This window comes from Somniosus microcephalus, chromosome 3 (assembly GCF_052327205.1).
Source record: "Somniosus microcephalus isolate GS21.2 chromosome 3, FLI_Smic_1.0, whole genome shotgun sequence".
Lineage (NCBI taxonomy): Eukaryota > Metazoa > Chordata > Chondrichthyes > Squaliformes > Somniosidae > Somniosus > Somniosus microcephalus.
This window is the reverse complement of record NC_140989.1, coordinates 61,430,079-61,450,668: the sequence shown is the minus strand read 5'-3', so window position 1 is coordinate 61,450,668 and position 20,590 is coordinate 61,430,079. Positions and strand designations below refer to the sequence as shown.

At 43.2% G+C, this 20,590-nt stretch overlaps 1 protein-coding gene across 5 annotated transcripts in view; it reads left to right on the top strand.

Annotated features, from left to right (window-relative positions):
- The window catches only part of mta3 (metastasis associated 1 family, member 3), a 383,768-nt gene that overhangs the window by 114,260 nt on the left and 248,918 nt on the right, over positions 1–20,590 (top strand). For all 5 annotated transcript variants that reach the window (XR_015076459.1, XR_015076457.1, XM_085980730.1 and 2 more), the window contains exon 6: positions 13,455–13,572. Coding sequence is in view for 3 of the 5 variants with exons in the window: in XM_085980730.1 (XP_085836856.1) it covers positions 13,455–13,572 (118 nt within the window). In the remaining 2 variants the exon portion in view is untranslated. The remainder of the gene's footprint in view (positions 1–13,454; positions 13,573–20,590) is intronic.

The window sequence follows — 20,590 nt, the reverse complement described above, 5'->3', positions numbered from 1 at the left end:
CTAAAGGGCTTGTGAATGGGAAGTTTATTTTTTAAAGCGTTCTGATGGTTCATTGGATTGAAAACGGCTACTTGTACCTATTGTCAAACAAGTTCCAGTATCACAGAAGTACTTTTCACAAACAGTTCAGTTTATGTGTTTTCTGTATAATTTCATGTAATAATAATAGCATCAGTAATAAAGCAAACTTGGATGCAGTAATTTTTTTCAATTAAATATCTGATTAAAATCAAGATTAACAAAAATTAAAAATTTTCATTGCAAGATTAATTGCGATTGATTTTTTAAAAATTGCTTGACAGTGTACTTATTTTGTTGCATTTTCACTTTTTTCCCCAAATGCACTCTTCCCCAGTAACTCCATTTTGAGGAGGCTGAGAACACAAAACCTTGTCAACAAAAGCAAAATAGTGCAGATGCTGGTAATTGAAATAAAAACACTCAGCAGGTCAGGCAGCATCTGTGGAGAGAGAAACAAAGTTAACGTTTCAGGTCGATGACCTTTCGTCACAACTAGAAGGTACTTCACAACTGGAAGACGGGAAGGTCTGTGATAGAGTGGAGGGCAGGAGTGATTAAATGACAAAAGGGATGATTGTGCAAGGCAAAAGGGGGTGCTAATGGGACAATAAAAGGAACAAAAAATGGGTCTAGAGGAGCTGTAAATGGCAACATCGGAACCATTACCAGCACCGGAAAAATAGGGGCAGCGGTTATGATCTGAAGTTTTGAGTCTGCAAGGTTCTAAAGAGGCTAATCGAAAGATGAGGTGCTGTTCCTTGAGATTCCGTTGAGCTTTATTGGAACAGTGCAGGAGGCCACGGTCAGAGTGGGAGTGGGTTGGAGAATTAAAATGGCAGGTGACTGGAAGCTCAGGGTCACGCTTGCAGACTGAACGGAGGTACTCAGCAAAGCGATCACCCAATCTGCGTTTGGTCTTCCCAATGTAGAGGAGACTGCATAGTGAGCAGCAAATACCATGTACTAAATTGAAAAGGTACAAGGAAATTGCTGTTTCACTTGGAAGGAGTGTTTGGGGCACTTGATGGTGGGAAGGGAGAAGGTGAAAGGGCAGATGTTGCATCTCCTGCCCTTGCACGGGAAGGTGCCGTGGGAAGGGGAACGGGTGTTGGCAGTAATAGAAGAATAAACCAGAGTGTTGCGGAGGGAACGGTCCCTTTGGAATGCTGAAAGGGGAGTGGAAGATGTGTTTGGTGGTGACATCGTGCTGGAGATGGTGGAAGATGATTCCGTTGAATGTGGAGGCTGGTGTGGTGGAGGAGAGGACAAGGGAGACCTTATCATGGTTCTGGGAGGGAGGGGAAGGTGTGAGGGCAGAAGTGTGAGAAATGGGATGGACACGTTTAAGGGCCCCGTCAACCACAGTGGAGGGGAATCCTCAGTTGAGGAAAAAGGAAGACATATCGGAAGCACTGGTGTGGAAGGTGACATCGTCAGAACAGATGCGACAGAGATGGAGAAAATAATGGAATAGAGTATCTACAGGAAGCTGGGTGGGAGGCAGCGTAATTAAGGTAGCTGTGGGAGTCAGTGGGCTTAGATATTGGTTGACTGCCTATCATCAGAAATAGAGATAGAGAAGTCGAGGGAGGGAAGAGTCATCCGAATGGGCCATGTAAAGGTGAGGGAGGGGTGAAAATTGGAAGCAATTTTCTAGTTCTCAGTGTGAGCAGGCAGCGGCACCGATACAGTCATCAATGTACTGGAAAAAGAGGGGAGGGTGGGGACCCGAGTAGGCCTGGAATGTTTCATGTATCCCATGAAAAGGCAGACGTAGCTCAGACCCATAAGGGTTCCCATAGCGACGCTTTTCATTTGGAGGAAGTGAGTGGAGTCAAAGGAGAAGTTGTTCAGCCAGGTGGAAGAGGGTGATGGTGGATGCGGACTGGTTGGGCCTCCATTCAAGAAAGAAGCGGAGGGCACGCAGGCCGTTCTGGTGGGGGATGGAGGTGTAGTGGGACTGAACGTCTATAGTGAAAAGGAGACAGTTAGGGCCAGGAAACTGTTCAAGTAGCGGACTGCGTCGGAAGAGTGGCAGATGTAGGTAGGAAGAGACTAGACAAGGCGAGATAAATGAGTCGAGATAGGAAGAAATAAGTTCTGTGGAACAAGAACAGGCTGAAAAGATGGGTCTACCAGGGCAATTCTGTTTGTGAATCTTGGGAAGGTGGTAGAGGCGGGCTCTGTGCGGTTGGGTGATAACGAGGTTGGAGGCCATCGGGGGGGGGGGGGGGGCGAAGTGATCTCCAGAGGAGATGAGGCCAGTGACGGTTTGGAAAATGATAGCCTGATGTTTGGTGGTGGGGTTGTGATCCAGCAGGTAGGTGGAGGTGTTGGAGAGTTGGCATTCAGTCTCCACAAGGTGGAGGTCTGTTCGCCAAACAAGAACAGAGTTGCCCTTGTCAGCTGGTTGAATAACAATGTCAGGTTTGGATCTGAGAGAACGGAGTGCTGCAAGTTCAGAGGAAGGTAGACTGGAGTGAGTGAAGGGAGCAGAGAAATTGAGACAGCCGATGTCATGCCGACAGTTCCCAATGAAAAGATCAAAATAGGGTAAGAGGCCAGAGGGAGGAGTCCAGGTGAAATGATAATTCTGAAGATGGGAGAAAGGGCTGGTTGTGCAGGGGGAAGACTCCTGGCCAAAGAAGTGGGTGCAGTGGCGAAGGCGATGGAAGAAGAGCTCAGCATCGTGCCAAGCTCGAAATTCATTGAGGTGGGGGCATAAGGGGATGAAGCTGAGGCCTTTGCTGAGGACTAATCGTTCAGGGTCAGAGAGGGAAAGGGCAGAGGGGATAGTGAAAACAGGACAAAGGGTAAGATTGCAAGGAGGGATGTGGTCAGAGGAAAGTGAAGAGAAAGAAGAATTAGGAGGTTCCTTGGTATCCAAGAGTTGTTGAAGCTTGCGTCCTTGACACCTGAAAGGAAGAAAAAAGTTTCATGTTAAAGCGCCGGATAAGGTGAAGGATGAAACCGGTCAGTTCTGAAATAGAGTGAGTCGGTGCTGCTGAAAAGAGAGGTCGAGAGTGTGCATGTGGCGGTGAAGACGTTGAGTGTGGATCTCAGGAAGCGGCTAGACCAGTGGTTTGAGGAACGCTGAGTATCATGGAGATATCTGTAATCATGGGTGAATGAAGCATGAAGGGTGTCGCATGTTTTCATTTGCTAAAATCTGGTTTAAAAAAGAAATTTGCTTATGCAGAGCAATGGCCATTTCTTTACTGTTATAGTACCATTACACTTATTGTCCCGGCCAATATTTATCCCTCAACCAACATTACTAAAATAGATTATCTGGTCATTATCACATCACTATTTGTGAGACCTTGCTCTGTGCAAATTGGCTGTTGCGTTTCCTACATTACAACAGTGACTACACTTCAAAAGTACTTCATTGGCTGTAAAGCGCTTTGGGACGTCCTGAGGTCATGAAAGGCGCTATATAAATGCAAGTCGGTCTTTATCTTGCTTATTGCTTTATTTCTTTTCTTTTCTCTGATTTATCCCATGCCTTTAACTTGTCTTTCTTGTTCATTGCCTTTTATTGATATTTAAAAGAGTCAGGCCTTGATTTGAAAATGCTGCTTCATTGTGGACTTAAAAAAAAAAAAAATTTTTTGAAAGATGAAAGTTTAGTTGTGCTGCATCCACAACAAAGTGGGAGTAGTATTGTTGGAGGGAGAATCAAGCTGCAGGAGACGGAGATGGATTATTGGACTGATGACGTAGCTTAGAGAATTACTACTGCTGATCTAATGTTTTTGTTTTATTTTTCATGGAAGTACTCAATAAATAATTCCCAACTCTTCACCTATTTCTTTGTAACAGGTTTATAATGAGTTGTCCGTGCACAAGTGTGCTGCTGGATGAGTCTGTTCCTGTACAGGCTGTTCTGTTTCAGAAATTAGGAAGGTTTTGGCTTAAAATGTTTGTATATGTAACCCAGAGACTAACCCCTGGTTGATAGCTACTGGAGCTGCCAGGCTAGACTCTCAACCCTCTGAGTGAAGAAATTCCTCCTCATCTCAGTCTTAAATGGCCTATCCCTTATCCTGAGACTATGCCCCCTAGTTCTAGACACTCCAGCCAAGGGAAACAACCTCTCAGCATCTACCCTGTCAATCATCCTTCAGAATCTTGTATGTTTCAATGAGATCACCTCTCATTCTTCTAAACTCCAGAGAGTATAGGCCCATTCTACACAATCTCTCATCATAGGACAGCCCTCTCATCCCAGGAATCAATCTAGTGAACCTTTGTTGCACCGCCTCCAAGGCAAGTATATCCTTCCTTAGATAAGGAGACCAAAACTGTGCACAGTACTCCAGGTGTGGTCTCACCAAGGCCCTGTACAATTGTAGCAAGACTTCCTTACTCTTATACTCCAACCCCCTTGCAATAAAGGCCAACATGCCATTTGCCTTCCTTTTTGCTTGCTGTACTTGCATGCTAGCTTTCTGTGTTTCTTGCACGAGGACATCCAAATCTCTCTGAACACCAACATTTGAAAGTTTCTCACCATTTAAAAAATATTGTTTTTCTATCCTTCCTACCAAAGTGAATAACCTCACATTTCCCTATATTATACTCCATCTGCCACTTTACTGCCCATTCACTTAGTCTATCTATATCTCTTTGTAGACTCTTTTGTGTTCTCCTCACAGCTTACTGTCCCACCTAGCTTTGTATCATCAGCAAACTTGGATACATTACACTCGGTTCCTTCATGTAGGTCATTAATATAGATTGTAAATAGCTGAGGCCCCAACACTGATCCTTGCGGCACCCTAATAGTTACAGCCTGCCAACCTGAAAAAGACCCGTTTATCCCTACTCTCTGTTTTCCGTCCATTAACCAATCCTCTATCCATGCTACTATATTACCTCCAACCCCATGAGCCCTTATCTTGTGTAATAATCTTTTATGTGGCACCTTATCAAATGCCTTTTGGAAATCCAAATATACTACATCTGCTGGTTCCTGTTTATCTACCCTGCTAGTTACATCCTCAAAAAACTAGTAAATTTGTCAAACACGATTTCCCTTTCATAAAACCATGTTGACTCTGCCTAATCATGTTATGATTTTCTAAGTGCCCTGATACCACTTCCTTAACACTGGATTCCAGCATTTTCCCGATGACTGATGTCAGGCTAACTGGCCTGTCGTTCCCTGTTTTCTTTCTCCTTCCTTTCTTGAATAGCGGTGTTACATTTGCTACCTTCCAATCCACTAGGGCCGTTCTAGGATCTAGGGAAATTTGGAAGATCAAAACCAATGCATCCACTATCTCTGCAGCCACCTCTTTTAGAACCCTAGGATGTAGGCCGTCTGGTCCAGGAGATTTGTTGGCTTTTAAACCCATTAGAAGGAGGCCATTCGGCTCATTGTGCCTGTGCCGGCTCTTTGAAAAAGCTATCTAATTAGTCCCACTCCCTGCTCTTTTCCCCATAGCCCTGTAATTTTATTCCCTTCAAGTATTTATCCAATTCCCTTTTTGAAAGTTACTATTGAATCTGCTTCTACCACCCTTTCAGGCAGTGAATTCCAGATCACAACAACTCGCTGCATAAAAAAAATGTTTCCACATGTCGCCTATGGTTCTTTTGCCCATCACCTTAAATTTGTGTCCTTTGATTATCGACCCTTCTGCCACTGGAAACAGTTTCTCTTTATTTACTCTTATCAAAGCCATTCATGATTTTGAATGCCTGTATCAAATCTCCCCATAACCTTCTCTGCTAACAGGAGAGCAATCCCAGCTTCTCTAGTCTCTCCTTGTAACTGAAGTCCTTCATCCTTGATACCATTCTGGTAAATCTCCGCTGCACCCTCGCGAAGGCCTTGACATCTTTCCAAAAGTGCGCTGCCCAGACTTAGCCACAATACTCCAGCTGGAGCCTAACCAGTGTTTTATAAAGGTTCAGCATAACTTCCTTGTGTTTGTACTCTATGCCAGGGGTTCTCAAACTTTTTGCTTCCGAGGCCCTCCTCCTGTGTTATAAAAATTCCACGGACCCCCTGTAGCACAACAGAAGTATTTTTTCTGTATAAGAATTCTCTTCGCCGCTCTCACTCGCCATGTTACTGCTGCTGCTGCTATCCCGGCACTGGAGAAAATACTGGTCCTTACACCCATCCCACGCTCTCTTTCCCACCATATGAACCCCAGTCACTTGAATCAGTCTCCCACTTTCCCCCACAGATCCCAACTCCCTCACCGACTGTTCCCGGCACATCAACCGGTCCCGGTTCTCTGCTTGATTGTCAGTCAAACAGCCTTTTACTCCCATCTCCAATATTTTTTTAACTAATAAGCGAAAGTGTATAATGAAAATGAAAAAAACTTTTTTTAAGCTGCACGATTTTTCTCGCAAATTTCTCACAGCAGCGTCCAGATGAATGTTTTATTCCTGGTGACTCCAGGACAATCCTGGAAGGTTGAAGTCCTAGCTGCAGGCCAACATAGGGTGTGAACAATCAGGTTTGCCTGTGATGCCCTCCTTGGTAGAGCAAGACTGCTAACACTGGAGGTATAGGTTCGCAGGTGAAGAATGACTGAGGTTAGGCACCAAAAGCTAGCCAGCACCCTTGTAACTATGCTACAGTGTGAGTCAACACTTTGAAGACAGCAGGAGAGAAATTGCAGAATGTTTAAATGAGTTTTGCTGGTAATAAGTGTCAGTCCTAATAGTTTCCGAATGTTGACATATTCCACTCTTCTTCCTCCACAAAGACAGAGACTCGCTGTTTGACCCTAGCAGCTCCTTTCCTCTTTGCAGTTGCCACCTATTTCCTTGCCCCTTCTTAATTTGATTGACAATTGTGACGCTGCGAATAACAAAAATAGGGCAGAAAAAATTCAAATCTGAAGTGAAACTGACGTACCCGTATGCAGAGCAGCTATTGGCTGCTATCAATAATTGCGGGACACTTGAACTGAATGGGTTACAGTTGGCGCTGGTGACCTGTGGCAGTGAGAGGATTCAGGGAGCGAGGGAGTGAAAGTAGAAGAGTAACTGCTCCAATTGGGAAGGGGGAGCAACAACCCACGCAGTGTGGTGTTAGGACAAATGTCGGCCGGGGAACAAAGTATACAGTGGGACTTGGCAATTGGGAAGCGGAGGATGGAGAGCTCAAGACGAGGGATCTGCGCCCAGCGACCAGCGCCTCTCCCTTCTCAGCAAGCGGGGGTCCCTGGGCTCTGAGGCAGCTGCTGCCGACATTGCACAGATGTTCGGGAGGAGGGAAAACAGAGGTCCGAGTCGGGGCCAGAGCCGCCAGTTTGCTCAGCTCGATTTCACCTTTACATGACGGTGTATTTTTCTTTTTTTAAATCAGATTTTTTTAAAAACTTAAATAATTGCCAGGATTTTTTTTAATGGCGGACCCTTTGAAACCTTCCGGACCCCCTGCTCTATGCCTCGATTTATAAAGCCTTTTTAACAGCCTTCTCAATTTGTCGTGCTACCTTCAAAGACTTGTGTATGTACACCCCCAGGTCTCTCTGTTCATGCACACCCTTATTAACAGAACTGCTCTGCTGCTCTACCATAGCCTCAGAGACATCTGTGGATTGCCTTGACTATGACCACATACACAGACGTATATCATTTTAACAATGTTGACACTCAGTGTCTCATAATAGCAAAGGTCACACTGGTACAAATGTTCAGTAATTTCCCATTATGGGCGAAATGCATAGCAGTACAACAACTTTCAATTTACCGGCACCTAAATAACCGGAAATCTCGGTTAACCAGCAAAATTCAGGAGTAGGTTTTACTTCATTTGTATTTGCCTTCTACCATCTGTGCTGTGCAAGGGTGTGGCTGCAGCTGTTGCTAAGCTACAGAGACGCTTGAAACTTGAGGCCATTGTTCTACAGTTGTTGCTAAGCAACAGGGTTTGTTGCTTTATACGGAGCTGTCAGCTCTCCCTATCTTTTACTATAGTGTTCGGTTATCCGGAATTTTTGATGAACCGACACCACGTCGGTCCCGTCCGTGCCGGATAAAAAAAAGTTTCCTGTACTGGCCAACACACGCATTGGATGCTACCACGTATACTCATGTATAAGGCAGCCCATGTAAATGTTGACCCATTTTCCAGCCACTACATATTGGAAACAAAACTGGGACCCTGTATAGAAGATGTGGGTCAACATTTTCAACACACACAATTGCCTCTTTCATTGTGAGTAACTTCTTAAAAAAATCTTTCAATGACTGGAGCATACCTCCCTTCAAACAGCAGTAGATTTGTTGCACTCTAGGGCCAGCCCCATCAGTCACTGTGCTTCCCAGAATGGTGGAAAGGAAGAGAATTCTCATTTATATAGCAAGTTTCATGACTTCAGGACGTCCCAATGAAGTACTTTTTGAAATCTGGTCACTGTTGTAATGTAGAGAAATGCCAGCAAATTTGTGTGCAGCAAGGTCCCACAAACAGCAATTAAATAAATGACGAGATAATCCATTTTAATGGTGATGATTGAAGGATAAATATTGGCCAGGACACCGGTAGAACTCTGTTGCTCTTTAGATAGTGCCATGGGATCGTTTACATCTACCTGGAGAGCAGGACTGGGTCAGGATGAGGTTAGTGCACTCCCCCAGAGTAAGCTGTGGTAACGTCCACCGCAGTGACTTAATGTACAAGACAATTCTTCCCCCCTCCCCCACCAACTATCAGTGCAATAAATCTCTTGTCCTGTTTGTGAGTATACATGGTATGCTGGACAGTGTATTCAGTCATATGCAGTTATTTGTGTTGCCATGTCACTTATGCAGCTCCTCCCCTGTCTTTGATCCCTTACCCAGTCAACCTAGGAGATCTAGAAACACTGAGAGAATAAAGAGTAACTCACACTGATTTAGATCTACATGATCATCCACTATGGAGAGGCTCTGTTGTAGTCTTACACCTTTCTTGCTGAGCTTAGTCTGGGAGTCAGTCCAGGTAGCTTGGCTCTGATTCCTTGAGACTGTTTCTGTGCAGAAGTCTGGCTACTCCACAAAGTCCAGGTGTATAAAGAGATTTACTCCTTTTGTCTTTGGTGTCATAATTTCTCATACCTCAGCACCCTACTGTTCCAGAATGCAAAGAAGCCTGTTAGTGGGAATGTTTCAGTGGCGATTGGCAGATCATGCATATCTCATCCTGACCATCCTGAAGCCCACCCTAACTACTTGGGAGGTTAGTTGGTTTCCTGACTCTCAAGGAACCCCTAAGTCCATTTATTATTGGGTGGCTGTCAGTCTGTCCACAACTTCTTAAGGGAAGGGATTTCTGAGAAAGTAGTTGACTACTTGGTTACTGAATATGTTGACTGGGCACATTGTGGTGGTGGCATACCAAAAATGGTGGGGGACCAAGGGTCTAATGAGGGTGAGGAACTTAACGTAATTAATATAAGTAGAGATGAAGTACTAGAGAAACCAATGGGACTAAAAGCCGACAAATCCCCTGGATCTGACAGCCTACATCCTAGGGTTCTAAAAGAGGTGGCTGAAGAGATAGTGGATGCATTGGTTTTGATCTTCCAAAATTCCCTAGATTCTAGAATGGTTCCAGCGGATTGGAAGGTCGCAAATGTAACAACACTATTCAAATAAGGAGGGAGAAAAATACCAGGGAACTACAGGCCAGTTAGCCTGACATCAGTTGTCGGGGGAAAATGCTGGAATCCATTGTTAAGGAAGTGGTATCAAGCTACCACTAATGGTGTGGAGGACAAATTCTTGGAATGCATGCGAGATGGTTTCCTGGATCAGTATGTGGAGGAACCAACCAGGGAACAGGCTATTCTGGATCTGGTACTGTGTAATGAGAAAGGGCTAATCAATAATCTTGTGGTAAAGGGGCCTTTAGGGACAAGTGACCATAATATGATTGAAGTTTACATTAAGTTTGAGAGTGATGTAGTCCAATCTGAAACTAAGGTCTTCAATCTAAACAGAGGAAACTACAAGGGTATGAGGGACAAGTTGGCCATGGTAGATTGGGAGACTACACTAAAAGGTATGAAGGTGGACATACAATGGCTAACATTCAAGGAAATAATGCATAATTTGCAACAAACATATATTCCTCTAGGGCATAAAAACCCAAAAGGAAAAGTGATCCAACCATGGCTAACAAAAGAAATCAAAGCTAGTATTAAGTCAAAGGAGGAAGCTTATAAAGTTGCCAGAAAAAGCAGTCAGCTTGAGGATTGGAATCTTTTTAGAAATCAGCAAAGGGGGACCAAGAAATTGATAAAGAAAGGGAAAATGGAATATGAGCACAAACTAGCGAACAATATAAAAACGGATTGTAAAAGCATCTATAGGTATGTGAGAAGGAAAAGACTGGCAAAGGTAAATGTAGGTCCTTTACAGTCAAAGGCGGGAGAATTTATAATGGCGAATGAGGAAATGGTAGAGAAATTAAATAAATACTTTGTTTTTGTCTTCATGGAGGAAGACACAAAAAACCTCCCAGAAATACAGGAAAACCAAGGGTGTGGCGAGAATGAGGAACTTAAAGAAATTATTACTAGTAAAAAAACAGTACTAGCAAAATTAATGGGACTAAAAGTCGATAAATTTAAAGGATCGGATGACCTACATCCTAGGGTTTTGAAAGAGATGGCCATTGGGATAGTGGACGCATTGGTTGTCATCTTCCAGCTATTCACAATCTATATCAATGATTTGGATGAGGGGACTAAATGTAACATTTCCAAATTTGCTGATGACACAAAGCTAGGTCAGTTGCGAAGAGGATGTGAAGAGGCTTCAAGGGGATCACGACAGGCTCAGTGAGTGGGCGAGAACATGGCAGATGGATTATAATGTGGATAAATGTGAAGTTATCTACTTTGGTAGAAAAAACAGAAAGGCAGAGTATTTCCTAAATGATGAAAGATTGGGGAATGCAGATGCTCAAAGGGATCTGGGTGTCCTTGTACATGAGTCACTGAAAGTGAATGTGCAGGTGCAGCAAGCCATTAGGAAGGCAAGTGGTATGCTGGCCTTCATTACAAGGGGATTTGAGTATAGGAGTAAAGAAGTCTTACTCCAATTATATAGGGCCTTGGTGAGACCACACCTGGAGTATTGTGTACAATTTTGGTCTCCTTACCTAAGGAAGGATATACTTGCCATAGAGGGAGTGCAACAAAGGTTCACAAAATTGATTCCTGGGATGGCGGGACTGTCGTATGAGAAGAGATTGAGTAAACTAGGCCTGTATTCTCTTGAATTCAGAAGAATGAGGGGGGATCTCATTGAAGCATACAAAATTATTACATGGCTTGATAGGGTGGATGCTGGGAGAATGTTTCCCTTGGCTGGGGAGTCTAGCACCAGGGGCCACAGCCTCAGGATAAAGGGTAGGCCATTCAGGACTGAGATGAGAAGAAATTTCTTCACACAGAGGGTGGCGAATCTTTGGAATTCTCTACCCCAGAGGGCTGTGGAGGCTCAGTCATTGGGTATATTCAAAACAGAAGTGGGTATATTCAAAACAGAAGCTGATAGATTTCTGACTAGTAAGAGCATCAAGGGATATGGCGATAGGGCTGGAGAATGGAGTTGAGGCAGAAGAGCAGCCATGATCTCCTTGAATTATGGAGCAGGCTCGAAGGGCTGAGTGGCCTACTCTTGCTCCTATTTCTTATGTATGCAAAGGGATATAGATAGACTAAGTAAGTGGGCAGTAAGGTGGCAGATGGAGTATAATGTAGGGAAATGTGAGGTCATTCACTTTGGTAGGAAGAATAGAAAAACAGAATATTTTTTAAATGGTGAGAAACTTTCAAATGTTGGTGTTCAGAGAGATTTGGGTGTCCGTGCAAGAAAAACAGCAAACTAACATGCAGGTACAGCAAGCAATAAGGAAGGCAAATGGCATGTTGGCCTTTATTGCAAGGGGGTTGGAGTATAGGAGTAGGGAAGTCTTGCTACAATTGTACAAGGCCTTGGTGAGACCACATCTGGAGTACTGTGCACAGTTTTGGTCTCCTTATCTAAGGAAGGATATACTTGCCTTGGAGGCAGTGCAACGAAGGTTCACTAGATTGATTTCTGAGATGAGAGGGCTGTCCTATGATAAGAGATTGTGTAGAATGGGCCTATACTCTCTGGAGTTTAGAAGAATGAGAGGTGATCTTATTGAAACATACAAGATTCTGAAGGGGATTGACAGGGTAGATGCTGAGAGGTTGTTTCCCCTGGCTGGAGTGTCTAGAACGAGGGAGCATAGTCTCAGGATAAGGGATAGGCCATTTAAGACTAAGATGAGGAGGAATTTCTTCACTCAGGGTTGAGAGTCTTTGGAATTCTCTGCCCCAGAGGGCTGTGGATGCTGAGGCATTGAGTATATTCAAGGTTGAGTTAGATTTTTTGACTCTAGTGGAATTAAGGGATATGGAGATCGGGCGGGAAAGAGGAGTTGAGCTCGCTGATCAGCCATGATATTAAATGGCGGAGCAGGCTCAAGGGACCGTATGGCCTACTCCTGCTCTTACTTCTTATGTTCTTATAACCTGCCAATGAAATGGGAGCAAGGGGCAAACATCTCAACTCCACTCAGCATGTGGAGAAGTAGGAACTCTGAGGCATTGGAAATTATAATGAATAACTACTCAATACAATTATGTTCAACAGTGCCTAACCATAGATTTTCAAATTGGAATCCTTGGATTTGAAGGTGTCCAGGGAGCCTTGACGGTATCAGATTTCTGTCCATCGCAACAGATTTCTGTATTTTCTATACTTGTTCACCTACTAACATGTTATTTATGTTGTGATATAATATTTTCAGCAATTTATACCACTGGTTTCCTCTAGTACCTGATACTCTCTTATGGAGTGGAGATGCCTCTTATGGAGGTTTAGAAGTCCTTCAAGGGGAATGGACACCATAGATTCGATTAATATTCTGCATGGTTCAATCCTGCATTAACAAATCCCTATAGTAGGGATTCTACAGTTCAGCGGCAGCTTTGAGATAGTATCTTTCTGCCATTCATATCCACTCCAACTACAGTAATAGCTCTTTTACTTTGGTCCATTGTATAGTCTGACTGCCAGTTCTTTATGAATGTCCATCGTCTGTAATGAACATATGTAAAATGTCAGAGTGACAGGTGAAAGTGTAAAAAGGGCAACTCCATGGAGTCTGTGCATTCTGAGGCTGAACATGGCTCTAGAATTTGGTTTAAACTTATAGATTATCCATTGCTTATTGTGAAGGTGTCGATATTTGTGAATGACCAATCAAATGTAGGGCAACAATGCATCTTTATAATATGCATCCTCTGCCATTCTGTGGGAAGTGAAATTTAATGTAACCTTGGTGACAATTTTATGATTTTTTTGTGTTCTTTATATATTTGGCTAGCAATTTTTATATAGTCGTTTTCAAATACTTATTTTCTGTTGTGTAGGATGGTTTTTTCTACTCCTTGGTGTATGATCCCTCACAGAAAACACTCCTAGCAGACAAAGGAGAAATACGAGTAGGCACGCGATACCAAGCAGATATTTCAGACATGCTGAATGAAGGTAAGAATGATGTTTCTTTGTACCACATGAACCAATGTCTTCAAGAGGCAATGGCATTGTATTCGCACAGCTCATAAACCTAAAGACCAGCTTTATTATATAACCAGCTTTAATTTTGAGAATTGCAGCACCATTTTAATGTTTTATAAAAAGTTTACTTTTGTAAAATAGCACCAATGTTTTAGTTTGTTATAAATATAATTAGAAAAGTGTGGTGATCATTTTTGTATCACACAAAAGTGATTTACTGATTTGGTATAACAATTTGCTGTGTTCCATTGGTATGACATGGGTTTGTACCTGTAATTTCCCCATATGCTAAGCGTCCAGTTGTTTGAATGGCACTAAGCAGATCCCAGATATTTCTCCACATGGAGGAAAGAAAGGGAAAAGTTGCTGTAATTCTTAGCTTCCAGTTCCACATTGAAAGAAGAATGGGAGCAAATAAGCCACCTTCACACTTGCTTGGCTGGGCAAGCTTGCATGGTGCAATTGCCTGTGCTCAGTTCTCCATCCCAATCTGAAATTCTGATGTAGCAATCTCAACACCTCTCTGTCTTCTCCCTCTCCTTCAGTAACACAATGTCAGTTTCCAGTCAGCTACTGTTAAGAAAAATAATTGTCCCTCAATTGTGCAGATACAGATTTCTTGTTGCCTTTACTCACAATTTTTTTTACAGACACTTTGTGATGGAAAATGTGCAATTTCTTTGAAAGCTGCTAAAGTGGTTCTGTACTCAAAAGCTTAATCCTTTAAGATTTATATAATGAAAACAACATGGATGGCTATTGAATATTCAGGAAATATGAAGAGAGAAAAGTTAGATGGTGTAGCAATACATGTCTTGGATACATAGAAACATAGAAGATAGGAGTAGGCCATTCGGCCCCTCAAGCCTGCTCCACCATTCAATGCGATCATGGCTGATCATCCAAATTCAGTACCCTGTCCCTGCTTTCTCCCCATACCCCTTGATCCCCTTAGCCGTAAGAAATATATCCAACTCCTTCTTGAATATATTTAATGTATTGGCCTCTACTGCCTTCTGTGGTAGAGAATTCCACAGGTTCACCGCTCTCTGGGTGAAGAAATTCCTCCTCATTTCTGTCCTAAATGGCCTACCCCTTATCCTTAGACTGTGACCCCTGGTTCTGGACTCCCCGACCATCGGGAACATCCTTCCTGCATCTAGTCTGTCCAGTCCTGTCAGAACTTTATAAGTTTCAATGAGATCCCCTCTCATTCTTCTAAACTCCAGCGAGTACAAGCCCAATCGACCCAATCTCTCCTCATACGTCATTCCTGCCATCCCAGGTATCAGCCTGGTGAATCTTCACTGAACTCCTTCCATGGCAAGAACATCCTTCCTCAGATAAGGTGACCAAAACTGCACACAATACTCAAGATGTGGTCTCACCAAGGCCCTGTATAACTGCAGCAAGACATCCTTGTTCCTGTACTCAAACCCTCTCGCTACGAAGGCCAACATGCCATTTGCCTTCTTAACCGCCTGCTGCACCTGCATGCTTACCTTCAGCGACTGGTGCACAAGGACACCCAGGTCTCGTTGCACTTCCCCTTCTCCCAATCTATTGCCATTCAGATAATAATCTGCCTTCCTGTTTTTGCCACCAAAGTGGATCACCTCACATTTATCCACATTATATTGCATCTGCCATGCTTTTGCCCGATCACAAAACCTGTCCAAATCATCCTGGAGTTTCTCGGCATCCTCCTCACAGCACACACACCCGCCCAGCTTTGTGTCGTCTGCAAATTTGGAGATATTACATCTAGTTCCCTCATCTAGATCATTAATATATATTGTGAATAGCTGGGGTCCAAGGACCGATCCCTGTGGTACCCCACTAGTCACTGCCTGCCACTTGGAAAAAGACCCCTTTATTCCAACTCTTTGCTTTCTGTCTGCCAACCAGTTCTCTATCCAAGTCAATACCTTGCCCCCAATCCCATGTGCCTTAACTTTACATGCTAATCTCTTATGCGGGACCTTCTCGAAAGCCTTCTGAAAATCCAAATACACCACATCAACTGGTTCCCCCTTATCTATTTTACCAGTTACATCCTCAAAAAATTCCAGTAGATTAGTCAAGCACGATTTACCTTTTGTAAATCCATGTTGACTTTGTCCGATCCTGTCACTGTTTTCCAAGTGCTCTGCCATTACATCTTTTATAATGGACTCTAGCATTTTCCCCACTACCGATGTCAGGCTTACTGGTCTGTAATTCCCCATTTTCCCTCTACCACCTTTTTTGAATAGTGGGGTAACATTAACTACCCTCCAATCCATGGGTACTGTTCCAGATTCCATCGAATGCTGGAAGATGATCAGCAAAGCATCAACTATTTCTAGGGCCACTTCCTTAAGTAACCTAGGATGTAGATTATCAGGCCCTGGGGATTTATTGGCCTTCAATCCCATCAATTTCCCTAACACCATTTCCCTACAAATACTGATTTCTTTCAGTTCCTCCCTTTCATCAGACCCTATGTTCCCCGACATCTCCGGGAGGTTATTTGTGTCCTCCTTTGTGAAGACAGAACCAAAATATGTATTTAATTGGTCAGCCATTTCTTTGTTCCCCATTATTAATTCCCCTTATTCTGACTGCAAGGGACCTACGCTTGACTTCACCAATCTTTTTCTCTTCACATATCTATAAAAGCTTTTACAGTCAGTTTTTATGTTCCCTGCAAGCTTACTCTCATTCTATTTTCCCTTTCTTAATTAATCCCTTTGTCCTCCTTTGTTGAATCCTAAACTGCTCCCAATCCTCAGGATTGTTTCTTTTATTCTTTTGTCCGATCGCAGCCCTGCCTCCGATCTATCTTTTCTTTCCAGTTTTGAAGAAGGGTTCGACCCGAAACGTCAACTCAAATTTCTGTCCACGGATGTTGCCTGACCTGCTGAGTTTTTCCAGCATTTTCTGTTGTTACCTCAGGATTACTGCTTTTTCTGGCCAATTTATATGTCCTCTCCTTGGATCTTATGCTACCCCTAATTTCCCTTGTTAGCCACGGTTGAGTCACCTTTTTTGTTTTATTTTTATGCCAAACTGGGATGAACAAATTCTGTAGTTCATCCATGCGGTCTTTGAACGTTTGCCATTGCCTATCCACCGTCAACCCTTTGAGTGACATTCCCCAATCAATCCTCGCGCCTCAGACCATCGTAGTTTCCTTTATTTAAATTTAGGACCCTAGTCTCTGAGTCGACTACTTCATTCTCCATCTTAATGAAGAACTCGATCATATTATGATCGCTCCGACCCAAGGGGCCTCGTACAACAAGATTGCTAATTAATCCTTTCTCGTTACATAATACCCAGTCTCAGATGGCCTGATCTCTGGTTGGTTCCTCGACATATTGGTCCAGGAAACCATCCCATAAACACTCCAGGAATTCCTCCTCCACAGTATTGTTACTAATTTGGTTAGCCCAATCTATGTGTAGATTAATGTAAGAAATCACACAACACCAGGTTATAGTCCAACAGCTTTATTTGAAATCACAAGCTTTCGGAGCGCTGCTCCTTCATCAGGTGAAGTGCAGCGCTCCGAAAGCTTGTGATTTCAAATAAAGCTGTTGGACTATAGCCTGGTGTTGTGTGATTTCTTACATTTGTCCACCCCAGTCCAACACCGGCATCTCCACACTATATGTAGATTAAAGTCACCCATGATGACTGCTGTAAGTTAGAGGTTAATCCAGTAGGAGGTGGAAAGCTGTTTGGCAAACTACTCTGGTTGAGGATTTTTCATGTGAAAAAGACAGACCACCAGGTCATTGGAAGAGGTATTTTTATTTAACTTATGCAGGGATAAAAAAGGGTATATGAAAAGAGAAAGATTATTTTAAAGGGGCACTTGAACCAACTAACTATAAATTAGGATCGCTCAAATGGTTAAATTTGATTTAATAAATTTAAAGCGTAAAGGCTTCATGACTCAGTGGGTCAGCCAAGACACTGCAAAACTTGACTTGATGGTAACTACCCAGATAACATGCAGAGAATGGAGATCATGGCGCCCTTCAGTACTGTAACAGTAAGAGAGTGGTCAGAGACAAGGTGACAATCCTAAACTTAAAACAGTTAATATGCCAAATGATTACTTCTCCATATATTTACTAGGGAAGACATAAGCAGCATACTTCCATAATTGGTGGTAATATAAGTAGAATTAATGACGTCACATAAATAACAGTGAGGTGGTAGTAGGCTAAAAAGGGCTCAAAACAATCCTAGGTTACTGAGGGATTTGAGGAATGACATTTTGAAATGTTGACCCTCATTATAAGGGAGTAGATAAATACCAAGGTATCTTTTTTCAAAGAAGGTGCTGAAACAGACTACAGATATATCAGTCACGCATCAAAACTGTGTAAGTAATGGAGCCAACGATCGGGTGTAAACTTAAGGACTGCATGTATGATGATAATCTAATAAATAGTAGCCAACGTGGATTCAGAAGGCGAAAATCCTGACTGAACAACCTCCTTGGCTTTTTTGAAGAAGTGAGCTCACAAGTAGACAATGTAATGTCATATGACTTGATCGTAGCTAGACTTCCAAAAAGCTTTTGCCAAGTTTCCACATGAAAGGCTGCTGCTTAAACTTAAAGCAGGGATTCAAGATAAAACCTGGGAATGGATAAAAGAAAATTGGATAAGGGAAGGAAGCTATACAGTCTTATTAGGGAAGTAATGTTGGATAGGGGTGCGGTGGGGGGGGAGGAAAGTGTTCCAGGGATCGATGTTGGGGCCCTTACTATTTTTAATTTACATTAGCAACTTGGATCCAGAAGGCAAACTGGAGAAATTCACAGATGATACTGAGCTAGAAAGTTGGGGGGATGAGGGGGCATTTGAATTTGAGAGAGAAGTTAGGAACATACAAATGAGTTGGATAAAATATGTAATTCAGTGGAACAGTTGTGGACAGAGTTTAATATGAACAAGTGTATAATGCACATAGGAAGAAAAGATGGGTAATATACAGACATTGATGAATGTTGTTAACATAGCTAAAGGTAAAGTTGAAACTGATCTAGTATTAGTAGATTTGACACTGGAGATGTCCAATTAGTGCAGAGCAGCAGTCAACAAAGCAACCAGAATGCTGAAATATATTGCTAAAATAGTGGTGTACAAGGAAGATGAAAATTTGCTAAAAATCTGTACAATGTCCTGGTTAGACAGTACCTTGAGTACTATCTGCATTTCTGACCACTAAGATATTTATGCTTTGGAAGAGGTGCAGAATAGGCCTGAATCTTAGGGCTTGATTTTAATAGCCCTGAGGAGGTGGGTCGGCAGCGAAAATCAGAAAAAAAGGCTTCAGACTGCCAACCCGCCTTCATCCCGCCCCCACGGGATTTTTGTGAGTGTCGGGTCAGCCGCTCCCAAACTGACCCGACGGGAACCGGTGGGACAGGTAGTTAAGGCAGTTAACATGTCGTTAACTGCCTGCTTAATCCTATTTTAAAGGGCAGATCCTAATTTCGTGCTTTTTCAGGATGCAGCCTGTCTTCATCAAAACATGCCTGGTGAATAGAGGCATGTTCACCTCGGACCTCAATAGTTGACAGCTGCTCGAGCAGCTTTAAAGCGGTCCTGCAATGAATGTCTCATTCTTTCACATGCCACAACTTAGTGGCTTGAGGTTTGGGAGACATTTTGGTGCTCAACTAATCTTCTGAGGTTAGAGTCTGAAATCCATCTGCTGTGTCAGCTCCTTGGAACACCCTCTGGCCACTTTGTCTGAGTGCTCACAACATCCATTCCTTGACTGAGATATCTGCCAGCGTTACGGGCTCCATTTATGTCCTCATCCTGGTCGCCATAATCGGAGGAGTAGCAGCCTCGTGGTTCAGCGCAGATCTTCCTCTGCAGAAGAGGAGGAGGCGCTCCTTGCGGGCCCTGTTGTGACCAATGCAGCATCCCTCCAGTTCACTGCTGCCCATCAAGCAGGGGTTGCACTCTGCCGTGCCACATTCGCATAAGCTTACTCTTCAACCATACGTGGCTACCATATGGCTCTCTAACTGTAGGCGACCTTCCTCCAACGTCATACATCATCTCTGCTATAACCGGTTCTTTCCTATCACTTTCACCATCATCAGTACAAATGCCAGTTGCCCTGAGCCCTCAATGCACATTTGCCATTTCCCATAACACATAGGCTACACATTCAACTGTTTGACATCACTATTGTTTACTACATTGACAAAAGGATCACAATGCAAACTCTTAAGTAGAAGTAGTAAAATAACGACAATACACCAAAGTGAGCTACTTGTGACTAATAAAAAAAAGAAAAGAAAGACTTAAGAACACAAGAAACAGGAGCAGGCCAATCGGCCCCTCGAGCCTGCTCCGCCATTCAATAAGATCATGGCTGATCCAATCTTGGCCTCAACACCACTTTCCCGCTCTCTCCCCATACCCCTTGATTCCCTTGTAGTTCAAATGTCTGTCAATCCCCGCCTTGAATATATTCAATGACTCCGCCTCCACAGCTCTCTGGAGTAGAGAATTCCAAAGATTCACAACCCTCTGAGAGAAGAAATTCCTCCTCATCTCCGTCTTAAATAGGTGACCCCTTATTCTGAATATATGCCCCTTGGTTCTAGATACCCCCACTAGGGGAAACATCCTCTCAGCAACCACCCTGTCAGTCCCCCTCTGAATCTTACATGTTTCAATAAGATTACCTCGCATTCTTCTAAACTCCAATGAGTATAGGCCCAACCTTTCATCATACGTCAACTCCTTCATCCCAGGAATCAACCTAGCGAACCTTGCATTTATATAGCACCTTTCATGACCACCGGACGTCTCAAAGTGCTTTACAGCCAATGAAGTACTATTTGAAGTGGAGTCACTGTTGTAATGTGGGAAACGCAGCAGCCAATTTGCGCACAGCAAGGTCCCACAAGCAGCAATGTGATAATGACCAGATAATCTGGTTTTGTTACGTTGGTTGAGCGATA